The sequence below is a fragment of the Maylandia zebra genome, linkage group LG23 (genome assembly GCF_041146795.1).
Source record: "Maylandia zebra isolate NMK-2024a linkage group LG23, Mzebra_GT3a, whole genome shotgun sequence".
NCBI classification, from domain to species: domain Eukaryota; kingdom Metazoa; phylum Chordata; class Actinopteri; order Cichliformes; family Cichlidae; genus Maylandia; species Maylandia zebra.
In genome coordinates this window covers 1,794,768-1,813,496 of record NC_135188.1, presented here as the reverse complement: position 1 = coordinate 1,813,496, position 18,729 = coordinate 1,794,768, and the positions used below count along the sequence as shown (strand labels likewise).

General features: G+C 46.0%; 1 protein-coding gene across 1 annotated transcript; it reads right to left on the bottom strand.

Annotated features, from left to right (window-relative positions):
* Positions 1 to 4,328: 4,328 nt before the first annotated feature.
* LOC101466866 (uncharacterized) lies at positions 4,329 to 10,713 on the bottom strand. Its single transcript, XM_014411474.2, has 2 exons — positions 8,692 to 10,713; positions 4,329 to 5,389 (listed from the first exon to the last, which is right to left on the bottom strand). The coding sequence occupies exons 1-2, from the start codon at positions 9,799 to 9,801 to the stop codon at positions 4,472 to 4,474; spliced, it is 2,028 nt and encodes a 675-aa protein (XP_014266960.1). The 5' UTR covers positions 9,802 to 10,713; the 3' UTR covers positions 4,329 to 4,471.
* Between the last annotated feature and the right edge of the window lie 8,016 nt (positions 10,714 to 18,729).

Sequence of the window (18,729 nt, the reverse complement as noted above, 5' to 3'; positions counted from 1 at the left end):
GATGTTTGACCAAAAGCAAATCAGTGTGGTTCTGCAGCCACCTTTAGCAGCAATAACTTGAATTGTTTTCTGTACGACTTTATCAGTCTTCCACATCGTTGCGCAGGAATCTTGGCCCGCTGGTCTTTACAGCGTTGCAGGAACTGAGGTTTGCAGGAACAAGGTCCCGGTGAGTTCTGGATAACACTCGGTCGCTGCAGCACCTTTGCAGCTATTCTGTTGTAGATTTACTGCTGTGCTTTTTCTGTTGCATGAACATATTTCAGCCAAGCTGCTGCTGTTTGTGTTCGACTCAATAACTGTAAAGTGTCCAGTTTCTGTGGCTGCAAAACGAACCCAAATCATCACGCCTCCACCACTGTGCTCGACAGCTGGCGTGCTGCGTTTGGTTTCCCGCAAACGTGGTGCTGTGCGTTATTGTCGAGCATTTCCTTTTTGCTCTTGTATGTTCAAAGACACTGGCACCAAATAAGGTCTACTGTTGAGTAAAACTTGCTTGTGGAGATGAGATTACTCGCCTGTCTGTGTGTGCAGATGTTTCCCTGGGGGTCCAGTAGAGGCCAGGTCACATGAGTGTGGGGAATTCCTGTACATGGAGTGTTTTCATAATGGCGCTAATTAAGATTAAAATATATAATATTTAATTAGAAATAGAATATTAGACAGTGTGATTTGTGTTGCAGTTGGAAGGCTTGACTTGCCTTTAATTGTCCAGTTATTTTGCTTCCACTGTACTCTGCCTCAGCCTTCATCACCACTCATAGTCCAGTGGCAAAGGCCAACCTTGTGGTCTGTGGTTTGTGCAACTTTGCTTTCTAAATGTATTGTCATGAACTTTAAGGTGCTAATGGAGGCCCGTAGGGATTGGCATGCAGTCTTTGGGTTTGTTTCAATTTCCCTGACCACTGCACAGGATGACATTGGGGTCGATTTGCTGGGATGTTCACTTCTGGTACGACTGGCAGCTGTCTTGAATGTTTCCCACTTGTGAATAATCTTTCTCACGGCAGAATGATGGACCAGATTCTTTGAAAATGGACTTATGACCTTTTTCAGATTGATCGGCAGCAAGAATTGCTTTTCTTAGATCACTGCTGGTGTATTTCCTCCTGGGCATCGAGTTAACACACACCTGAATGCTTCAGACCTGCAAACTGCTAAAACTTCTGCTTATGATCAGTTGATCAAATGCATTTAATTAGCAGCGCCTGGCTGCAGCGCAGCTTCTCAGTTCCTATGGAAGCAGTAAGGATGTATGTAGTTTTTCCACAGGACTGCACTTTCATTACTTGAAAACTTGTTTTGTTTTTGCACAGCTGTAGTGTGGCATTTTTAGTGTGGACTGCTCATTATTAGGAAAACCATTCAGTTCACCTGCAACACTAACAAGATCTCCACTGACCTCAGCTGCACATAAGGTTTTAAGTCCTTAAAGTTAACAGGTTAGCAGATTACACTCAGGATGTGATTCTTTCTGAGCATCATGTTGGCGCTCCAGCTTTAAGCATGTAAGCACTGCACTTGTAGCATGATGGTAGACACCTCTGAGGGGTAGATCTGCACAAAAATGACTAATTACTAATAAAACTATCGCAAAATTTGCCTAAAAATGCTTGAATGAGTCACAGAGTATCACTGTGTGATATTCATTATGAACATAAACCCACATATACCATGCTGGTGATGGAAGCGCTCTCTGGAGCACCAGTGGTTATTCATTCCTAGCTGTTTGTGAGGCTGAGGAACCGCGCTAACGTTAACGCGCTAGCGCCGTCCAGCCCCAAGCACGGGGCGATCCGCGTTAACTCGCTATCGAAGATTTGCCGCGTTAATCCGGTTATTGCGTTAACGTCAATTTAACAAGATTAACGCTGCAGCACTAATATATATATATATATATATATATATATATATATATATATATATATATATATATATATATATATATATATTAGGGGTGCAAGATACACAAAATTCACGGTTCGGTTCGGTTCGATACTTTGGTGTCACGGTTCGATATTTTTTCGATACAAAAAAATGTTCATGCATTTTTAATTTGTCATTTATTAAAATTATAAATATATATTTTAACTCAAAAGTACAGTTTTTAAATTTAACCCTAACCCTATACACAGTTCGCATGATTGCAAAGTGAAAGCAAAAAAACAAGCGCAAATTCAAACGCGATTTCAATATGTCACATATTGACAGTGGCTCACCGATGCCAATGACATAATTACCCAGCTACATTTCTGAAAGAATGCAAAAGCATTGACATATATTTTTCCTACAATAGCCCGACGGGCAGGGCAGAGAGATTTTTGTAGCCCGACTGGAAAAATCGCTAGCCCCAGGACGTCGGGCTAGCGATATTGCAAGCCCTGTATCTGATTGAGGAATCACTCATCTTTGGAAAAGAGAGTTTATTACAGAGAAATGGCTCTTTCCAAAATAAAAGCTATACTATCCGCTTCTTCTGGGCTATATTCTCAGCAGCATAAGGAGAATCACGTGCTAACAGCTGTCTAAATGACTCGGGTAAAGTTTGTAGCATGCTTGCTTTTTTTTGTCTGCTTCCACTTGTCTTTGCACTAGGATGATGTCGGCGTAAATGTGCAGTCATATTCGTTGTGTTCCCACTAGTGCTTTCAGGTTAACCTCGTTGAAATGACCTTAACGCCACAACACCGCAAATCTCCGTTAACGAGCTACCGCCGATCGCCCGTGCATGGGGCTAGACGGCCAACACGTTAACGAGCTAACTGCGCTAACACACTAGTTCACACCAATGTAATTAAGCATTGCATGGCACATCCAACATACTGTTTTACTTTAGTCCATGACTCGCTTACCTTCAGGGTCATACGTCACATGAAAACCAAAATAATTCCAAACGCCAGATCTGAATGAGGGTGGGGGAGGTCCATGTTGCAAGGAGAGCTTAACTTCTGTCTCGCTAGCTTGCCCTGCACTCTTCCTTCTGACAATGCTGTCTGTGTGGAGCGCTCAGTGGATCTGCGCTCGACAGTGCAGCCTAGGCGGAGTAGTCAACACAGATTCACTGAGCGCTCAACACAGACAGCATCGTCAGAAGGAAAATTGATAAAATAAATTACAAATGTTGTATTGTTCGATACATATGCGTACCGAACCGAAAGCACTGTATCGAACGGTTCAATATCGATACGAATATCGTTGCACCCCTAATATATATATGTATATATATATATATATATATATATATATATATATATAATGCTCTACAGTGTTTACCTATTTGGGGTAAATAGCTGAGTCTTTGTACAAAGACTGAAACTAGACGTCTGTTGAAGATGTAACCTCTGAGTGCCACAGGCAGTAACCATTAGGTCTCTCTATTGAGAAACAGGCTCTTTTTATCGGGCCTGTTGGTCATGAGAGAGAATATAAAATAACCTCAGCTTTATTCTTTGAGAAAAATAAAGAGCCAGCTGAAATAACCCAAAGCAACATTTCAGAGAGGACAACATAAGCTGACCTAAATGAATGAGCCATCGATTTGCTGTGCTGTGTTTATGTAGTTAATCCGGCTGGCATTCCCGTGTCTGCTTTTCTCTCTTTGCTCTCTCGCACCTGCCCCCTATTTCTCTCTCTCTGCATCTCCTGACATTTGGAGGGGAACAGATGGAGATTGTGGCTGGGTCGGTCAAGCCAGAGGCAGCAAAGGAGATGGGATTTTTGTATCACCAGGGGCCCGGTGAAGGGTACAACGAATGGCCAGCTGCCCCCTGTCTCCCCTGACGCGCACCCCAGTGCTAGGCTGGTGACCCAGTCGGAGCAGGGACACTGGGCTCGGGCACTTTCTTGCAAAGTTTTTCATATTATGACACGTTTTCTTGTCTCTAGCTCTGTCACAGATCTCTGACCTCACTTCCCCCGCATGTGCTCTTTAACACTGCAAGCCAAGGTAGCCTGAGCTGCAGTGAGACAGCAATTATCCACCTCAGACGATGCTGATACATGTGAGTGGACCTCTTTGGCTGCATGGGCTGAAGTGCACTAAGGTAATCACTTCTTGCTTTGCCTTGTCATTTTGCAATAATTGCAATTTCTCTCTAATTAGGCCTTTTCAGTCCCTTGCCCTTTAACTGTGCAGTTGGTGGGAGTCTGAGATCTGCAGGGCAAAGTGAACATCTGTATAGAGGCTCTTGTTACCAGAGCAGTTAACCAGACAGATGTTACGATGCCCTCTGTATGTTCAGTGTGTGAACCCGAGAGGTTTGTATAGAAGGAGAGAGTAAGAGGACATTAGCAGAAGCAAGCTGTTCCTCCTGACATACTCACCCCAAGTTGCGTCTGCGCCTTGTCACCTTGGAAACTTGGTCTCAGCTCAGCTTGGCAAGCCTTAAATCACTCTCCACTCTTGCAGACTTGTGGCTGGTGCTGTGAATATGGCTCCATTCGATCAGCCCCCCTCTCCTGCTGCATTGTCTCACACTGTGGTCGAGAGCAGCCTTCTTTTCTCAGGGTACGGAGGAGCTTTGCGGGGCTCCTTCACTTTCTTTGTGTTTTCAGAGAGTCTGTGATGTGGGTAAGGTGGAGGCTTGCGACCTCTGTGGCCTTGTGCCGCAGCGCATACGTGTGACGGTCCCGCTGAGGATGCTCGCCTCTCCGTGTTAGCGGCGAACCCGGTTTCAGTCTCTGAGTCGGTGGGTGGGCAGCTGGCAGACGGCAGCAGGTTGGACGATGGAGAGAGCGGCCCAGCAGATGGGAGATCGCTTTGTGTGGTCTGATAAGACCCCACTTTGGTCTGGATGATGACAGACGGGCTAAGAGCAGGGGGTGGGTTAGCCTTTGAAGACAGGGGAGAGGGAGGTGAGATGGGGCTGATCCTGATGGAGGAGGTAGCCCCAGGGGAGTGAGGCTGAGAACCAGAGCTACTGGGGAGATGGAAGTTTACCGTTAGAGGGGAAAGACCAGGAGTTGGAGGCCGAGCAGGGAGGCTTCTTTGGGGGGAGCGAGTGTGGTCGTGGGTCGTGAGGTTACTGGGGTATGGCAGCTTCCCACCATGTTTGGGTGAGGCCCCAACACTACCGGTGAGGTGAAGAGTCCAACTCCTCTCCGATAAAAGTCCAGAGGTTAGCGGGCGCAGCTGCACATTGGGTGGAGACTGGCTCCTGCTATGATGCTCTCCCCTCAGGGTGCCAGATAAATACCCAGTTTCTGGCTGGTTTGCAGGCTCTGACAGCCTCTGATGTGTGAAGCCCACAGTTGTTTCACTGGAGCTCGAGCCTGAACTGTAGCTGCTGTCGCTGGGAGGTTTGGTGCTTTCTCTTCCAGTTCCCTCCTCCTCCTCCTCCTCCTCATTCAGATCAATGGTTGATGTTAGATGGTCAATCTGCTGCACCACCTAGAAAATACATGATTGACAGATAAAGATAGAGTCAGTAAGTGAAGTCTTCCTCCAGTTTCTGTGATTGAAAAATGTCTTCTATAGTTTTTGTTTGCTTTGGGTTTTGGTGCCACTGCTCCAAGAAAGAGGATGCAGGACCTGATGGCGAGGTTCCCCTTTAGAGAAACACATATTAGCAGACTGATCAAAGGTTGCACACACAGAGTAAAACACTGAGCTTTTTGGGAGTTGCCACTCTGCTTGGCTGCTGGTCCAGCTCTGTGTGCTGAATGAAAAGAGAGGCGATAGATTGAGAACAGAGCTCTCCATTGTTTCCTTATACAGATCGGTTCACCTCTGGCAGTGAGTAACAGCCTGTGAAAACAGATGATGTCATGGTGATGTCATCAGAGTAATCTTAGACTAAACTCAAAGAGTTTTTGAGCTTTGTCAGAAAGCCTCTGTTACCGGGCAGAGAGGGTTTAATCAAAGACACCACGAGCTGCATTTTCACTTTAACGCTATCAGTGTAGCACCATCCTCTGTTTAACCTGTCTCTTGTGAGTCACTCGTTTTATAAAAGTGCTGCAATACATAATTTATTATAGAGATAATAACACACTAGAAAAATAACACTTGCATCTCCAAATTGCTGCTTTTTCTTCTCCATAAATTCTGCATAATTGACCACCGAGAGTCAAACTCCTAAAGCAAATCTCTCGATAGCAGCACAAATTTGAGTGCAGCTGGAAACAGTTAATATTTGGCATTATGTATGATAGATATTTTAACAAATCACACTTAACAACTATTGGCTTAAATTTGATCATTTCCTCAGTTAGCTGACAAGAGGAAATATTCTTTGCCTGGACAGCAGCGCTGAAGCGAAGGGAAGAAGGGGAAAGATTCATAATTCCACAAAGATCTGAATTTCAGCTGGGAAACTGTGTTTAAATGCTTATCAGCTTGATCCCCTAATCCACCAGGATGTGAAACGCTAACGCCGCCGTTTCTGCTTCCTCAGGAATTAAGAGGTAAATAGCAGCCAGTACGTCTCATATACACGTCATTATTTTATCATCAGCAAGTTTGAGCACCTCTATAAATATGCACATATAGCACCTCTATATGTGTCGAACACAATGCTCCAATCTTTCCGGAAGCAGAGGTCAGACTGTGCAATGCTCAGAGAAACTGCAAAGAACCCAAGAGCTACTTCTCAGAGCCTGCAGGCCTCAGCTAGCATGTTACCACAAAACTCCGGGAACAAATTTCTTTGGACAGACAAAACCAAAGTGGAGATGTTTGACCATGGTGCACCAACCCCTCTACCATCTGTCAGCACGGTGGTGGCAGGGTGATGATTTTGGTTTTGCAGATCTGGGCACCTTGCAGTCATTGAGTCCACTGTGAACTCCTCCGTATACCAAAGTATTCTTGAGTAAATGTGAGGCCATCTGTCCGACAGCTACAGCTTGGCTGAAATCGAATCACACGAGGGGCCAGTGATCCCAAGCGCAGCGTCAAATCTTCCACAGACCTCAGATCTCATCCAAAATTGAGACACTGGCAGGAGCTTAACAGAGCTGTACAAAGATGAATTCCTGCAAACCTCAAATAAATGTTTCATAACATACAGAACTAAGTTAAAGCAGCGCAGCTCAGTCTGGTAAAACAAATCAGATTTGTCCTGCCAGTTTAGTAAAAATCAGACGAGGCACACGCGCACGTATCCAAGTGCGTGCAGAGCATCCACACACACAACCCACACAACAAGACTAGAAGAAACAGCCACACACACAGCCATACATAGATGGAAGAGATTGGAGGAAATTACTCTGGGGAAAATGCTTGACCCATCACGCCACCTGCTCAATGTGCACGGATAAATCCTCGGTCCGTGCTGGATTGTTTTGTTCGCCGTGTTCAATATCCTTGCTGATGTCAGTGGATGACCTGATTTGTCTCTCTCTGTCTTTTTTTAATGCTGGAGCTGTTTGAGCGAGGCATTTCATATTGCTTTGAAGTACAGCGTGTATATGCACATCCAGTGACTCTGGGCAGGTGCTGCTCGTTAATGTCAGAAATCAGATGAGATAAAAGTGCAGAGGACCCTGGTTTTCATGTGCTTCCCCCAAGGGTGTTTGTTAGAAGCAGTGTGGGGGGGTTGACCCTGCAGGTCCTCCTGATGAGTACCGAGAGACGTTTGTTGTGGAGCGCCGGTATTTAAGTTGCGTTTAGCTCTTTAAGTTCAATTCTGTTGTTGTTTCTCTTGAAGTTCTGAGTCATAGTTCAGTTTTTTGATCTATCAAAGCGCCTCAGCAGAGGATCGCTATCATATTCAAGTGCAAGCCCACTTTTGTGATGTCTTTTCCTCCTCCAGTGTGTGAGAGAGATCTTTAGTGTAATATTTGTTTAGCTTCAGACAAAGGCCTCCACTAATTTCTTTTCGTAGCCGTGATGAATATTAAACAAAGCTGAGGTTTGCTGCTCATGCAGCGGAATAAAAAACACGGCTTTGGAATAAATATGCGACCAGTCTTCTCTGGTACCTTATCTCCCTTTTCATCTGTTGTCTCTGTTGTGAAAATTTGGGACTTTTCTATTTCAGTGTCTGCTTACTCGCCCCCCTCTTTCCCTTCTTTGTGTGTGCAGTCGTTGGGGTTTTATTAATAAAGCTCACAGCCAGGATGATGAGGTTACTACCTCGGGTTTAGCTGTGACCCCACAGAGGCAGATCAAATGGCAAGAGGCAAGATTTATGTGTCACTTTTACTGTGTGAGGCAGAGAAACTCAGACATAAATGGATTATAAAAAGCATCGGACGCAATCCAGCTGTGCCTGGAGCACATCTGTCCATAAGAAGAGCGAGTGGAGGGAGAGATCCTTCATCTCAACAACCTCTGAACGCATCAGGCAAATGGGGCATGACTAGTGTCTCATTCACCTTTATGAAAATGTGCACACGACTCGAGCTGAAGCGTGCAGACAGACGACAGAGGAAATTTGGGAAATTTTGGTGCTGCATTCATGCAAGCTGTGCTGCTGACTGTTTAATGCATGGCAAATTCTTGCTGAGGACGTGCATTTGGAGACCGGCTTGTTATTCGTCAGTGCACAGGCCCTCGAGCATGAACACTTTCAGAAAATGAATGTGAAAGGACACAGTAACTTTTCTGTCCTGTTTTGTTTGGATTTCTCACTTCTCAGTCGCTCGAGTGAAATGTGATGATTGAGAGGGTGACGTGGCTGAATCTGACACTGAAAAAGCTTTCATCTCATTTTTTTAGTCATAGTCGAGAAAAATATGTCATGTTACCTCTTTCATTTCCTGATGAACATCCCTCAGGGCTTTGAGAACCTGCTCCAGGTTGACCACCACCCGTTTAATTTGGTTTCGCACCACCTTCCTCCTGCAGCCGGCCTCTTTCCTCTGTGACTCCCCTTCGCTCTTTGGTCTGTGCTGGACCCACGTCTGGTTCTGAGCCAGGAAAGCGGTGCGCTCTGAGCTCGGTCTGGGTTTCTCGGGGCCTTGTAGAGTTGTCGTACTGCTGAGCCCCCCGTGAGGAACCTCGGTGGAGAAGATAACTCCGTTTAGATCCTCCACAGGTGGCTCCCGCAGCGCTGTCAGGTCTCGTTGGCTCTGGGAGCTCCTGCTGTGTTTACTGGTGTAGCTGAAGTTGGAGCTGAATCCATGCTGCCTCTCTATTAGTCCCTGAGTGTCATAGTTCAGCCAGCTGGATGAACGGTGGTCTCTCTGACGGTGGGTGGTGTGGCTGGCGCAGTCCCACACCTTCCCCTCTTTGCCCTCCATACACATAACAACAGGCACGTTAAAGTTTGGCTCCTCAGAGAGCAGCGCAGCAACAGGAGCAGCAGGAGGTCCAAGCAGTGGCCCGTATTTCTTCACTGAGTTGCTACTGCTGTCACTCTGCGACTGATGGGGGCTCAGGTGGCTGCTGTGCTTCCTAACAAAGGTGTGGTTGCCCTGAGCAGCGGAGGAGCTGTTGGCTGGTCCCTGCGGCCCCTCCCCTGGGCTGGTCTGTGCGTTGCGGTCTGTGCCAAGCTCTTTAGTCCGGTTCCACCTGGCAGGACTGTCCTCCCTCTGCTTCCCCAGGCTCCCTGGCAGGATGTGGTGCCCCCTCAGCGCAACTGGCAGCATCCTCGCCTTCCCCACCCCATTGCACCGAAGTTCAGCCTTTTTTCCACGGCCCTTCCCCTGGATGGAGAAAAAGCCGATCCCCTTGGCTCTCTCCAGCGGGGTCAGGTTGTTTCGGGTCTCTGAGTTGGATTTGTACGGTCCGTTGAGCCCCAGGTCGCTGCTCTGGTGAGGCTTCAAGCTATTGCGCAGCCACGGGATGAAGTGAGGGGTGTGGGACTTGAAGCCTTTCTGCTCCCCAGGCGCCGGAGCCCTGCTGTCAGAGAACATGGTGATGGATGATGTCCGGCAGCCTGGCAGAATGAAGACGAAGTAAAAGGGGAACGGGAGGACTCCTGAGACACCGAGAGCTTCCTCCTCTTCTTCCACGAATCTCCTCCTACCTTTGCCATTAACGGGCTTTATCCGCTCTGATGTTCAGTCTCGTCTCCCCCTTCCCTCTCCCCTCTCTTACTCCGTCTCCAAAACTTTTATCTGCTTTTTCCCTCCTCGGCTCTCACCCCACTCCCCTTTTTCCTGGCGAAGCCTGCTTCTGATTGTATCGCCCTTCTTCTTTTCCCTCAGTTTCAGCTTCCCCTCCCACTCTTCTCTCCGCTGTAGTGCTCTTGAGCCCCTCGCCCCCTCGCTGGGCCAGCCGTGGAGATGCCGAGGGCCTCTCTCTCCCTCTGTCGTCTCTCTCTGCCTGCCTGCATCTCACTGGCTCAGTGGCAGTGGAGGCTTCCTGTCTCTACATCTCTCTCTCTCTCCCTTCCTGTCTCTCTCCCCCCCGCACTGCGCTGCACTGCCTCCTCTCCTCGCTCTTTCTTCCTCCCACTCCCTCTCACTGCTCTAACTCCCTTTCTCTGTTTCCCTCTTCTCTCCTCATCTGTGTCTCCTCTCCCTGCTGCTCTCATCTGAGAACCTCCGATCGTCCTCGTCTTTACAACTCTCGTCTCTTTCCCTCCTCTCTCCGTGTCACTATTTTTCTCCCCTTGCCCCACCTCCAATTTGCCAGGGAGAGCAGCCGAAGTTCAATCAAGACGCCAGTGTTATTAATCCCCCTTTAGTGAATGTGTGCCCACGTGATTCCCCCTGCCTCCGTTCTCATCTGATTACTCCTTCCTCGGCTCAGCCCTTCACAATTAAATGCTGCTTAGGACACCAGAGGGGGTTTAAAGGAAAAGAGGAGGATAACAGCAGAAAGGGATGAAGCAGGAATAGTAGGAGGCGGGGGGGTAGGGGGGGCACATAATTGCGACCTTCAAGATCTGAGATCAGCAGCGGTTTGACAGAAACTATAAGCTGCCTGGCTACAAACAACAGCCTGCCTGTGGCTCGGCTCTCCCCAGCTTATTGTAACTGTCAGCAAACAGTGTCACGTTACATCCCAGTTGTTTTCTTGTTTTTATTTTCTACCACACATCCAACTTCCATTTGTTCCAATTACGCAGAGACAGCTGCTATTTTCGGGTTTCTCATTTACATTCCAGTTCTTGGCTGTCTGGATTAGATTTCTTGTGTCTGACAAGCTCAGAAAAATGCCTCCTAGGTGCCTTTTCACTCAGCTGTGGCTGCATAGATGCGTCCCTCCCTCACTGGCAGCAGCCAAAATGAAAAGATGGCAGCAGAGCCACACAAAAGCCCTGACAAGTCTGCTGTCACTCAACAGCGAAACACTCAAAGCATCTGTCATTCTGTTAGTCAGCATTGCAATATACTCCTCCGGTAGTGCCCTGCTGAAACATGACTTCATTCGCTGACATATTTTACTATACAGGTACATGATGGGAGTGAAAATAGAGTCGCGGGCTCGGCGTAATCTGCAGGCTAAGAAGATTCCTGCCTGCATGTCGACAGACGGCTGTCGGCCTCTGATGGCCATTAGCCGGGATAAAAAAACCAAAACAATAAAGCGTGCGAGCGATAGAGCCGCCGTTATTGACCTTACAGCTTCTTACTGCTCACGACATCCTGCTGCACGCAACCGAGTCCTGCTCCGCTTAACAGCTGGAGATTGCATTTTTATTGCACTGGATTTCACTGTGACACAAATGGTTAATCAGTCAGCTTTATTTGCGAACAACAAGTAATTTAAAGTGCTGTAAAGATTGATCAGAAGCACAGAGACAAACACTCACCAGCCAGTTTAGGTACGTTGGACCCTCTTTTGCCTTCGGAGGTGCCTTAACTCTTCAAAGCAAAGGTTGCTGCAGAGTTGTAGGCTCTGCATTCACCACATCCCAAAGGTGCTATATTGCTCTATTGGGTGTCACACAAAAGGCCCGGGGGCCACAATCGTCCCAGAAAAGACTCCAATCTGGCCCCCTGGGTGGCTTTGGAAAATATGAAGGGGAGCATACATTTTTGGACCTTTAACTGTATTTTTATGTGTTTTACAGCTTTTCCCACAGCCGTTCATACTACACCAAAGCAGTTCATTTAAAACTTTATGTTTTATTAATACAGTGAGGACAGGGCAAATGAAAGCACTTTTTTCTGTAATTATACACATTTCTCATGTAGAAAAACTGACACGTGCTGTTGAAATTGCACTTCTTTATCTTATATTAACACATCTCAGTGATTGAATGTGTAGTTGACCATCTTTACACTGACAGAAAGTGGAGTTTCACTCGTCCAGCCCACTTGAGATTAGAGTGGGCTTTATGTGTCCCTGGATGAGTGAAATGACTTTGACATCCCTGCTCTGTTCGACTGAGATCTGGTAGCTGTGGAGGACATTCGAGCGCCATGAAATTCACTATCGCATTATCCTGCTGAAAGCGCCCATCAGAAGATGGGTACGCTGCGATCACGAAGGGCTGGACAACAATAATACTCTGCTACTTTTCTGCTTGATACCAAGTGGCCCAAAGTGTGCCAAGAAAGTATCCCCAACACTATTACACCACCACTGGCAGCCTGAACCGCTGATACAAGGCAGGATGGATCCATGCTTTCATGTTGTTTACACCAAATTTTTCCCACCCAAATCCAAGGATTGCAGTGGAAACGGAGACTCGTCTTGTTCTGTCATGTACGAACTGTAGCCTCAGTTTCCTGCTGCATTCAGAGCTGCTTCTCTGCATAACTTGGCTGTAACAAGTGTTTTTTTAGCCATCCTATCAGCTCGAATCAGTCTGGCCAGTCTCTTTTGACCTCTGACATCAACAAGGCATCTTCACCCAGAGAACTGCCGCTCACTGGAAATTTTCTTTCTCAGATCGCACTCTGTGAACTCTACAGATGGTTGTGCAGGAAAATCCCAGCAGATCAACAGTTTCTGAAATACTCAGTCTGGCACCAACAACCAGTCGCTTAAAACACTAAATTCTTGACCGTGTCTACATGTCTAAACGCACCATGTTATTAACTTATTAACGAGCAGTTGAGGAGGTGATGTGGCTGGTAGGTGCTGGGACTGGTTCACCGAATGAATTCGTCAGCACCACTCGCGCTCAGATGACCGCAGATAATATTTCACAGTTTATTGTGCGATGATTTAAACCTATGAAAACGAGCATGACATTTCTGGGGTTTCATGTTACATGAAGTTTGCACTAGACAGTGATGAAGTGCAGAGCAGTTTACTATTGCACATTCATTCCAATAAACTCTCTGAGTGGGTTTCTGTGTGTGTTAACCCTTTAGAGCCGATCGGAGCGGGAACGCTCTGTTATGCGTAACTATTTTTAAATCCCAGTAGCACTGCAACCACGTAAGCTAGCGCAAAAAAATTTTTTGCATATGAAACCGGAGGAGTTGTACTTACATCTTATGCCATCAGCTTGTCCTAGGTCACGGTTTCCTTCCACATAAAGCTTTGCAAAAACTGCATAAAAAGCGCTTGCAGGAACAAAAACATAATATTCCAGAAACACGCTTTGCCGCTCCGATCAGCTGTTCAAAACACTTCCTACGTTGGAATAGAGGTCAGCGCGAACTTTTGCATTTCCGCCATTACCTGCCCGAAACCGGAAGTGACGTCATTTTCGCGGAAATGTAGTCTTTTTTGCGATCAGGGCCTCAGGGCCTATACTGCTCTTTTTAAAAGTTATCTTTGACTTTATGACTTTCTGTGTCGTTTCTGGGATTCTTAGGACTCATATTGCACTGCTGGAAATAGTTTATTTTGATGCATATGCTGCTTTTTTGCAAATTTGCAGTATAATATTTATTTTCATTTTTCCTGCAGTGTATAAAAATTGGTGTATTTCAAAAATAAAACTATGAAGACACTCAAAATAAATTTCCTGTGGTGGGAAACTATTTTGTGCAACTTTTTTGTATTTACAGTTTTGAGGGATAAGACTCTTAAATTTCTCTAACTACAAATATATGTTAAAAAATCAAAAACGATTTTCAATTTTTTTGTAGTTTATTGCACTTTTTTGCAATTTATGTAATTACTATGCACTTAATGAATACATATTATTAAAATCTGGGCTATAATGGTTGTATTGATGTATAGCAACTTGAAATGCTCCCAAAAATGGCTCCACAGCATGTAAAAATATAATATAAGCTCTGGCGGACTTGGTTCTATGGTAGGTCTTAAAGGGTTAAAGACCTTGAATTCAGGCCTCTTCAAGGTCTCAGCTTTCCTCCAATCAACCACCCACTTTGTGAGGTCCATAAATAACATGGCAGCCAAACACACAATCATCGCTCATTTTAAAGTCAATGCAGAATAAGCAGCTGTCACAGTTGCTGTCCATTTCAGGCTCGCTGGACAGCCTCTCGAGCGCGGTTGCCTTTATTCTCCCCATTATATTAATCCGCTGAATATGTGTTTGAGTGATTGAAGGACAAAAACAAAAAGGGAACGTTGTCCTTTTTTAAACAGGAGGCCTTTTTGTCACCATCGTACAGGCAGTCAGAGCATATGGTCTCCTTGTAACCTTGTCTACTGCCTCCTGCAGCGCTCCCTCGCTTGTTTTGAGTCCTGCAGCAGTCCGACTGCCCATCGAGAAGCAGCAGAGCGTGTGCGCACGGATACTTCAGCCTCCTGCATGTGTGTTTGCTAAACTTTACTGCCCCTGCACATACACCAGTGTCCTGGATGATTATTTTTTATACACACACACACTCACAGAGAGGGAGAGAGCACCAAGGAAACCTTACATAACTTGGTGGAAAAGATGGATGTAAAAGCAGTTCTTTGAAAGTCAAAGGCCCCCATGTCTGTCAAAATTTCCTGTGCAAAATGGCTTTTAGTCACAGTGTGAATGCCTCGGGGCACTTGGGAACTTTCTATAGCCACCTGGACAGCGGAAACGTGAAGTCTGGGGAGGATTAAACCTGTTCGCATGACTGTATTTGGTTCTGCATTCACACAAAGTGAAAATGAAAAGTTTCTCGAGAACACAATGTTCTTCTTTTTTTGCAGTATTAAATATGGAAGTGAGCAGATGCTGTCTTCCCTGAAGTGTCCAGTGTCGCGCTGGTGATAATCCTAAGGGGTTCCTCTTAGACTTCTGTGTGCGCATGCTCGTGTGTGTGTGTGCGTGTTTAACAGTGTCTTTCCCGTCCTCTCATGTATATTTTTGTGTTGTTTGCTTTTGGATTCCCCTCCACTGTGCTTTTCATCCTTGAACAACACGTCAGTCAGGTGCTCTCTGAGGACTAGAGCGAGAAAGGAAGAGATAGACGTGGGGACACCAAGAGAGGCAAAGAAAAGAGGCGGCAGACACGGGGAGAGGGAGGGAAAAAAGGCGAGTTTTGAAAGACTTCTAACTTCCAAGCTGACTGTCATAGTTGTGCTTGCCAGAGGGGAGAGCACCTTTAAGCATACTGGATGAGTAACGATGTGGAGGGACTACAAAAGCAAAGTAATACATAATAAGCAGCACTCGCTCGGCTCTGCTCTGCCAGCTAACCTACATGAGATTGGTGGCGAGAAAAAAATTGCAAGTGCTCAAAAGGTCAGCAAAGGCCTCGCGTAAAAGAGGCTCCTCTTTTACGAGCGTGCGCGCACTGTAATAAGATTAAGAAAGCGTGGAAGCAGTTGTTACAGTGGGATGTTGGCCTTGAGACGAAAAAGCCCCACAGATAATGTTGTGTCCAAATCAAAACACGACAAACTATCTTATCTGCCGTCCGTAAGCTCTGCTGCGGGGACAACAAACCTGCAGCAAACACACGTTTCCTCCGCTGGTTTTCTTTAAAATGACACAATAAATGCTATCATCGTAGAAATAGGCCGTTGATTCATTTTGCAGTTTTTTCTTCAGTGCCACTAATCCTTTGACTCCAGGCCCAGTCCCTTTCTCACTCATTAGGCCTGAAAGGCATTTTATTCTGGCATGGATGATAAAAGAAAATCTAAAAATACGGCCGTGTTGTTGTACGAGGGCAGAGCGTTGCCTGTTGTTTGAACACAATGCCCTTTGGTTTGTTTTGTTGCACCACCCACAACTCAAACATTAGGGTGTTTGTGCCCGCATTGACATGCGGCCAGGTTTTCGCAGTCTTGTGCCAAAACTAACTGCCTGTATCCTTGCAGGGATGGACCGTGGAAATGCTGCTCGGTTCGTCCTTCCTCGCGTTTGTACGCAGCCGAGCAGGGAAATCATCCCTTTTGTCATTTTTGATCGCAGAGAGAAGTGCGACGCCACAGCATCTCAGCTCAGCTGCGTTTAGTTCGGGTGCGAGTCTATAGCGCAAATCACAACTCGGTAATCTGGGCTCGAACACGAGCGGAAAGAGTAATGGTTCCTCTGTATGCCTCGTCGTTTCGGCTCCCTTCTTAGGATGCAGGCCGGCTCCTTTGTAGTCACTTCATTATGTAAAAATGATAATTATGCCCCAATGGAAGCCTCACCAAAATGTATCAGAGCCCTCGTTCACATCCGCTGATAATCACGTCGTGACTGTCATTTGGAAATTTTCATTTTCAGAAAGTGTTTAAGCGAGACTCCCACACTGCAAATGAGAAAATAAGCAAACTTAAATTCCCTCACACCTCCTTCCCCCCGGAGACACTTTTACCTCTCAGGCAGCAACAGAAATTAATCATTTAAAGGGGCCGCACACCTCAAAATCACATTTACATATTTTCATCCTGGCCTGTAGCCTCACACGTGCATCGACATCATTTGGTGTGAGTTTCCCAGTTTTTCAGACATCAGAAACAGAGACGGCAGCTACATGGCACTTTGCTGTCAGGCTTCAAGCAACAAAAACCTCAAAGGGCTCATTCTACAGAAACATTTTGGCAAAAGGTCTTATTAAAATGTGTTTCTTTTTCTAACATCGAAGCTTAGACCAAGTTACAGATTTGTTTTTGCACATTTACTCCACGTGCTGCCTCTGCTGCTCCTTTCACAGGCCTCTGGAGTCACACACTAACAAATGAGTAAATTATCCTTCACTTTCAGTTTTGGTGACTTTATGATATTTGAAATGAAAATATCTGAAGGACAGTTAAAATGAGTAATGCAGCAGTCCTTTCTATCTTACACTTTACCACATCAGCCCAGCAGAGCGCTTTGCAGTCAGACTGCTGGCTTCCTTGTGGTTGTCAGAATGGGAGGCAGACCTCCAGCTTTCAGGCCTCACTCCTGTGCAACCAGCTGCCAGCTTGGATTCAGAAGGCGGACTCTCTCCACTTTTAACTCAAAGCATTTTAGTTTTGGGCTTGATCAGGTGACCCTTGTTATCAGATATCTTCAGTGTTCACTAAACGGTCTCTCTAAACCACATTGTGCCTTTCGCCCTTTCCTTCCACTCATCCCCTTGTGGTTGCAGCAGATGGACGCCTCTCCTCAAGCCTGGTTCTGCTGGATGTTTCTTCCTGTTGGGTTTTTACTTCCCACCGTCACCAAGTGGTTGCTCACAGCAGTTCACATAATTCTTGGGGTATTCAAATCTTGCTTTTGCTGTGGTGTGAGGATACAGTGTTTTAGTCACCCCACGTTTATTTTCTAAAGCAGAAGTTGTGTTAGTGAGAATAAAAACTGAATTTCACTCACCAACACTGAAGCCCTAATGTCTTGGATAGTTTATGCCACACAGAGTAATAATGTTGGTCAGATGGTCCATTAAAAGTGGTCCAACAGTGCAAACACAGTTTAATGATTCAAATTATTGGATGAAGTCTAGCAGATGCTTAACTTTGACCAACTCAATTATCCATTTAAATGAGCTGTAAAATACTATGAAACTAAAAAAACCCTAAAATTTCGACTTACCCGCAGCAGCAGAGCCAAAACTACTGATAGAGGCCAAACTGTATTTTGTACCAGGCTCTCTCTGCTGTAACGTTTAGGATCAGAGTTGGTGGGGGGGTCGACGCCCTTTTGGAGCCAGCCTCGAGTGGCTCCTAGTGGTTCTGCAGTTTTACCTTCACTGCCGAGCTCCCGAGGGCGCCGCTTAATTGACAGCTAACAGTCTGCAAACTTTGTTGTGAGACGTTTATGTAGGAACTACTGTGTTTCCACTCAACTCCATCCATCAAGCACAGAAAGCACTCAGCTGACTGATATTACAGCTCAGCTGATGGGTGAATCATCAGTGTTTACATCCTGTCAATCCCAAGGCTCTCCATCTCAAGCTGTCTGCACAGCGATACGGTTGGCGGGTGTATCCGAGTGGAAACTGTTTCTACAATAAACTGCTCATATGATGGTTTGTTTTGTGTTTTTTTGAGTCATCAGCCATGATTTCTGGAGCGACACTGCTGCTACATTTTTCAGATGCATTTCTGGCACTCTGAGCACCGCAAGGCGAGTTCCATCGAGATTCATTATGTTCAAGAGAGGCAGGCATCTCCAGAACCGGGCGACTCGCACCAAAACAATGTGCATGGGTAAACAGCACTAGAGGCTGGGAGCAAAATATGTAAATAGGGTTTTACTGAGAACTGTCCCTTTAACTTTAAAGATGTTTTTGTTTACTCCATATCAAAGTTACGGCTTTTAGGAACGGGAAGGAAAATAAGACGTGACTGAGTTGGTCACACATCTTTTTAGTCACATCGTAGAGCTTTGAACTCGAGGGTGAATCCACACACACACACACACACACACACACACACACACACACACGTTTAGATAATGACCGTATTAGAGGATAAATGGGCACTTGGTACTGCAGTAGCCTTTCAAGTGTGCTACAGGGAGGATCAGCAGACGTGCTACTGGCCAAATTATCATTCCAAAGTCTGAGAAGTAGCAAAGTCAATGACAGATTAAACTCAAACTGAGTCCACAGAGTGCT

Bases quoted from the DNA above. Each gene is read 5' to 3' on its own strand.
- LOC101466866 (XM_014411474.2), bottom strand. From the start codon at position 9,801: ATGTTCTCTGACAGCAGGGCTCCGGCGCCTGGGGAGCAGAAAGGCTTC. The intron at 5,390-8,691 runs GTAACATGACAT...TGTATTTTCTAG, and splicing joins TTCATCAGGAAATGAAAGAG to GTGGTGCAGCAGATTGACCA.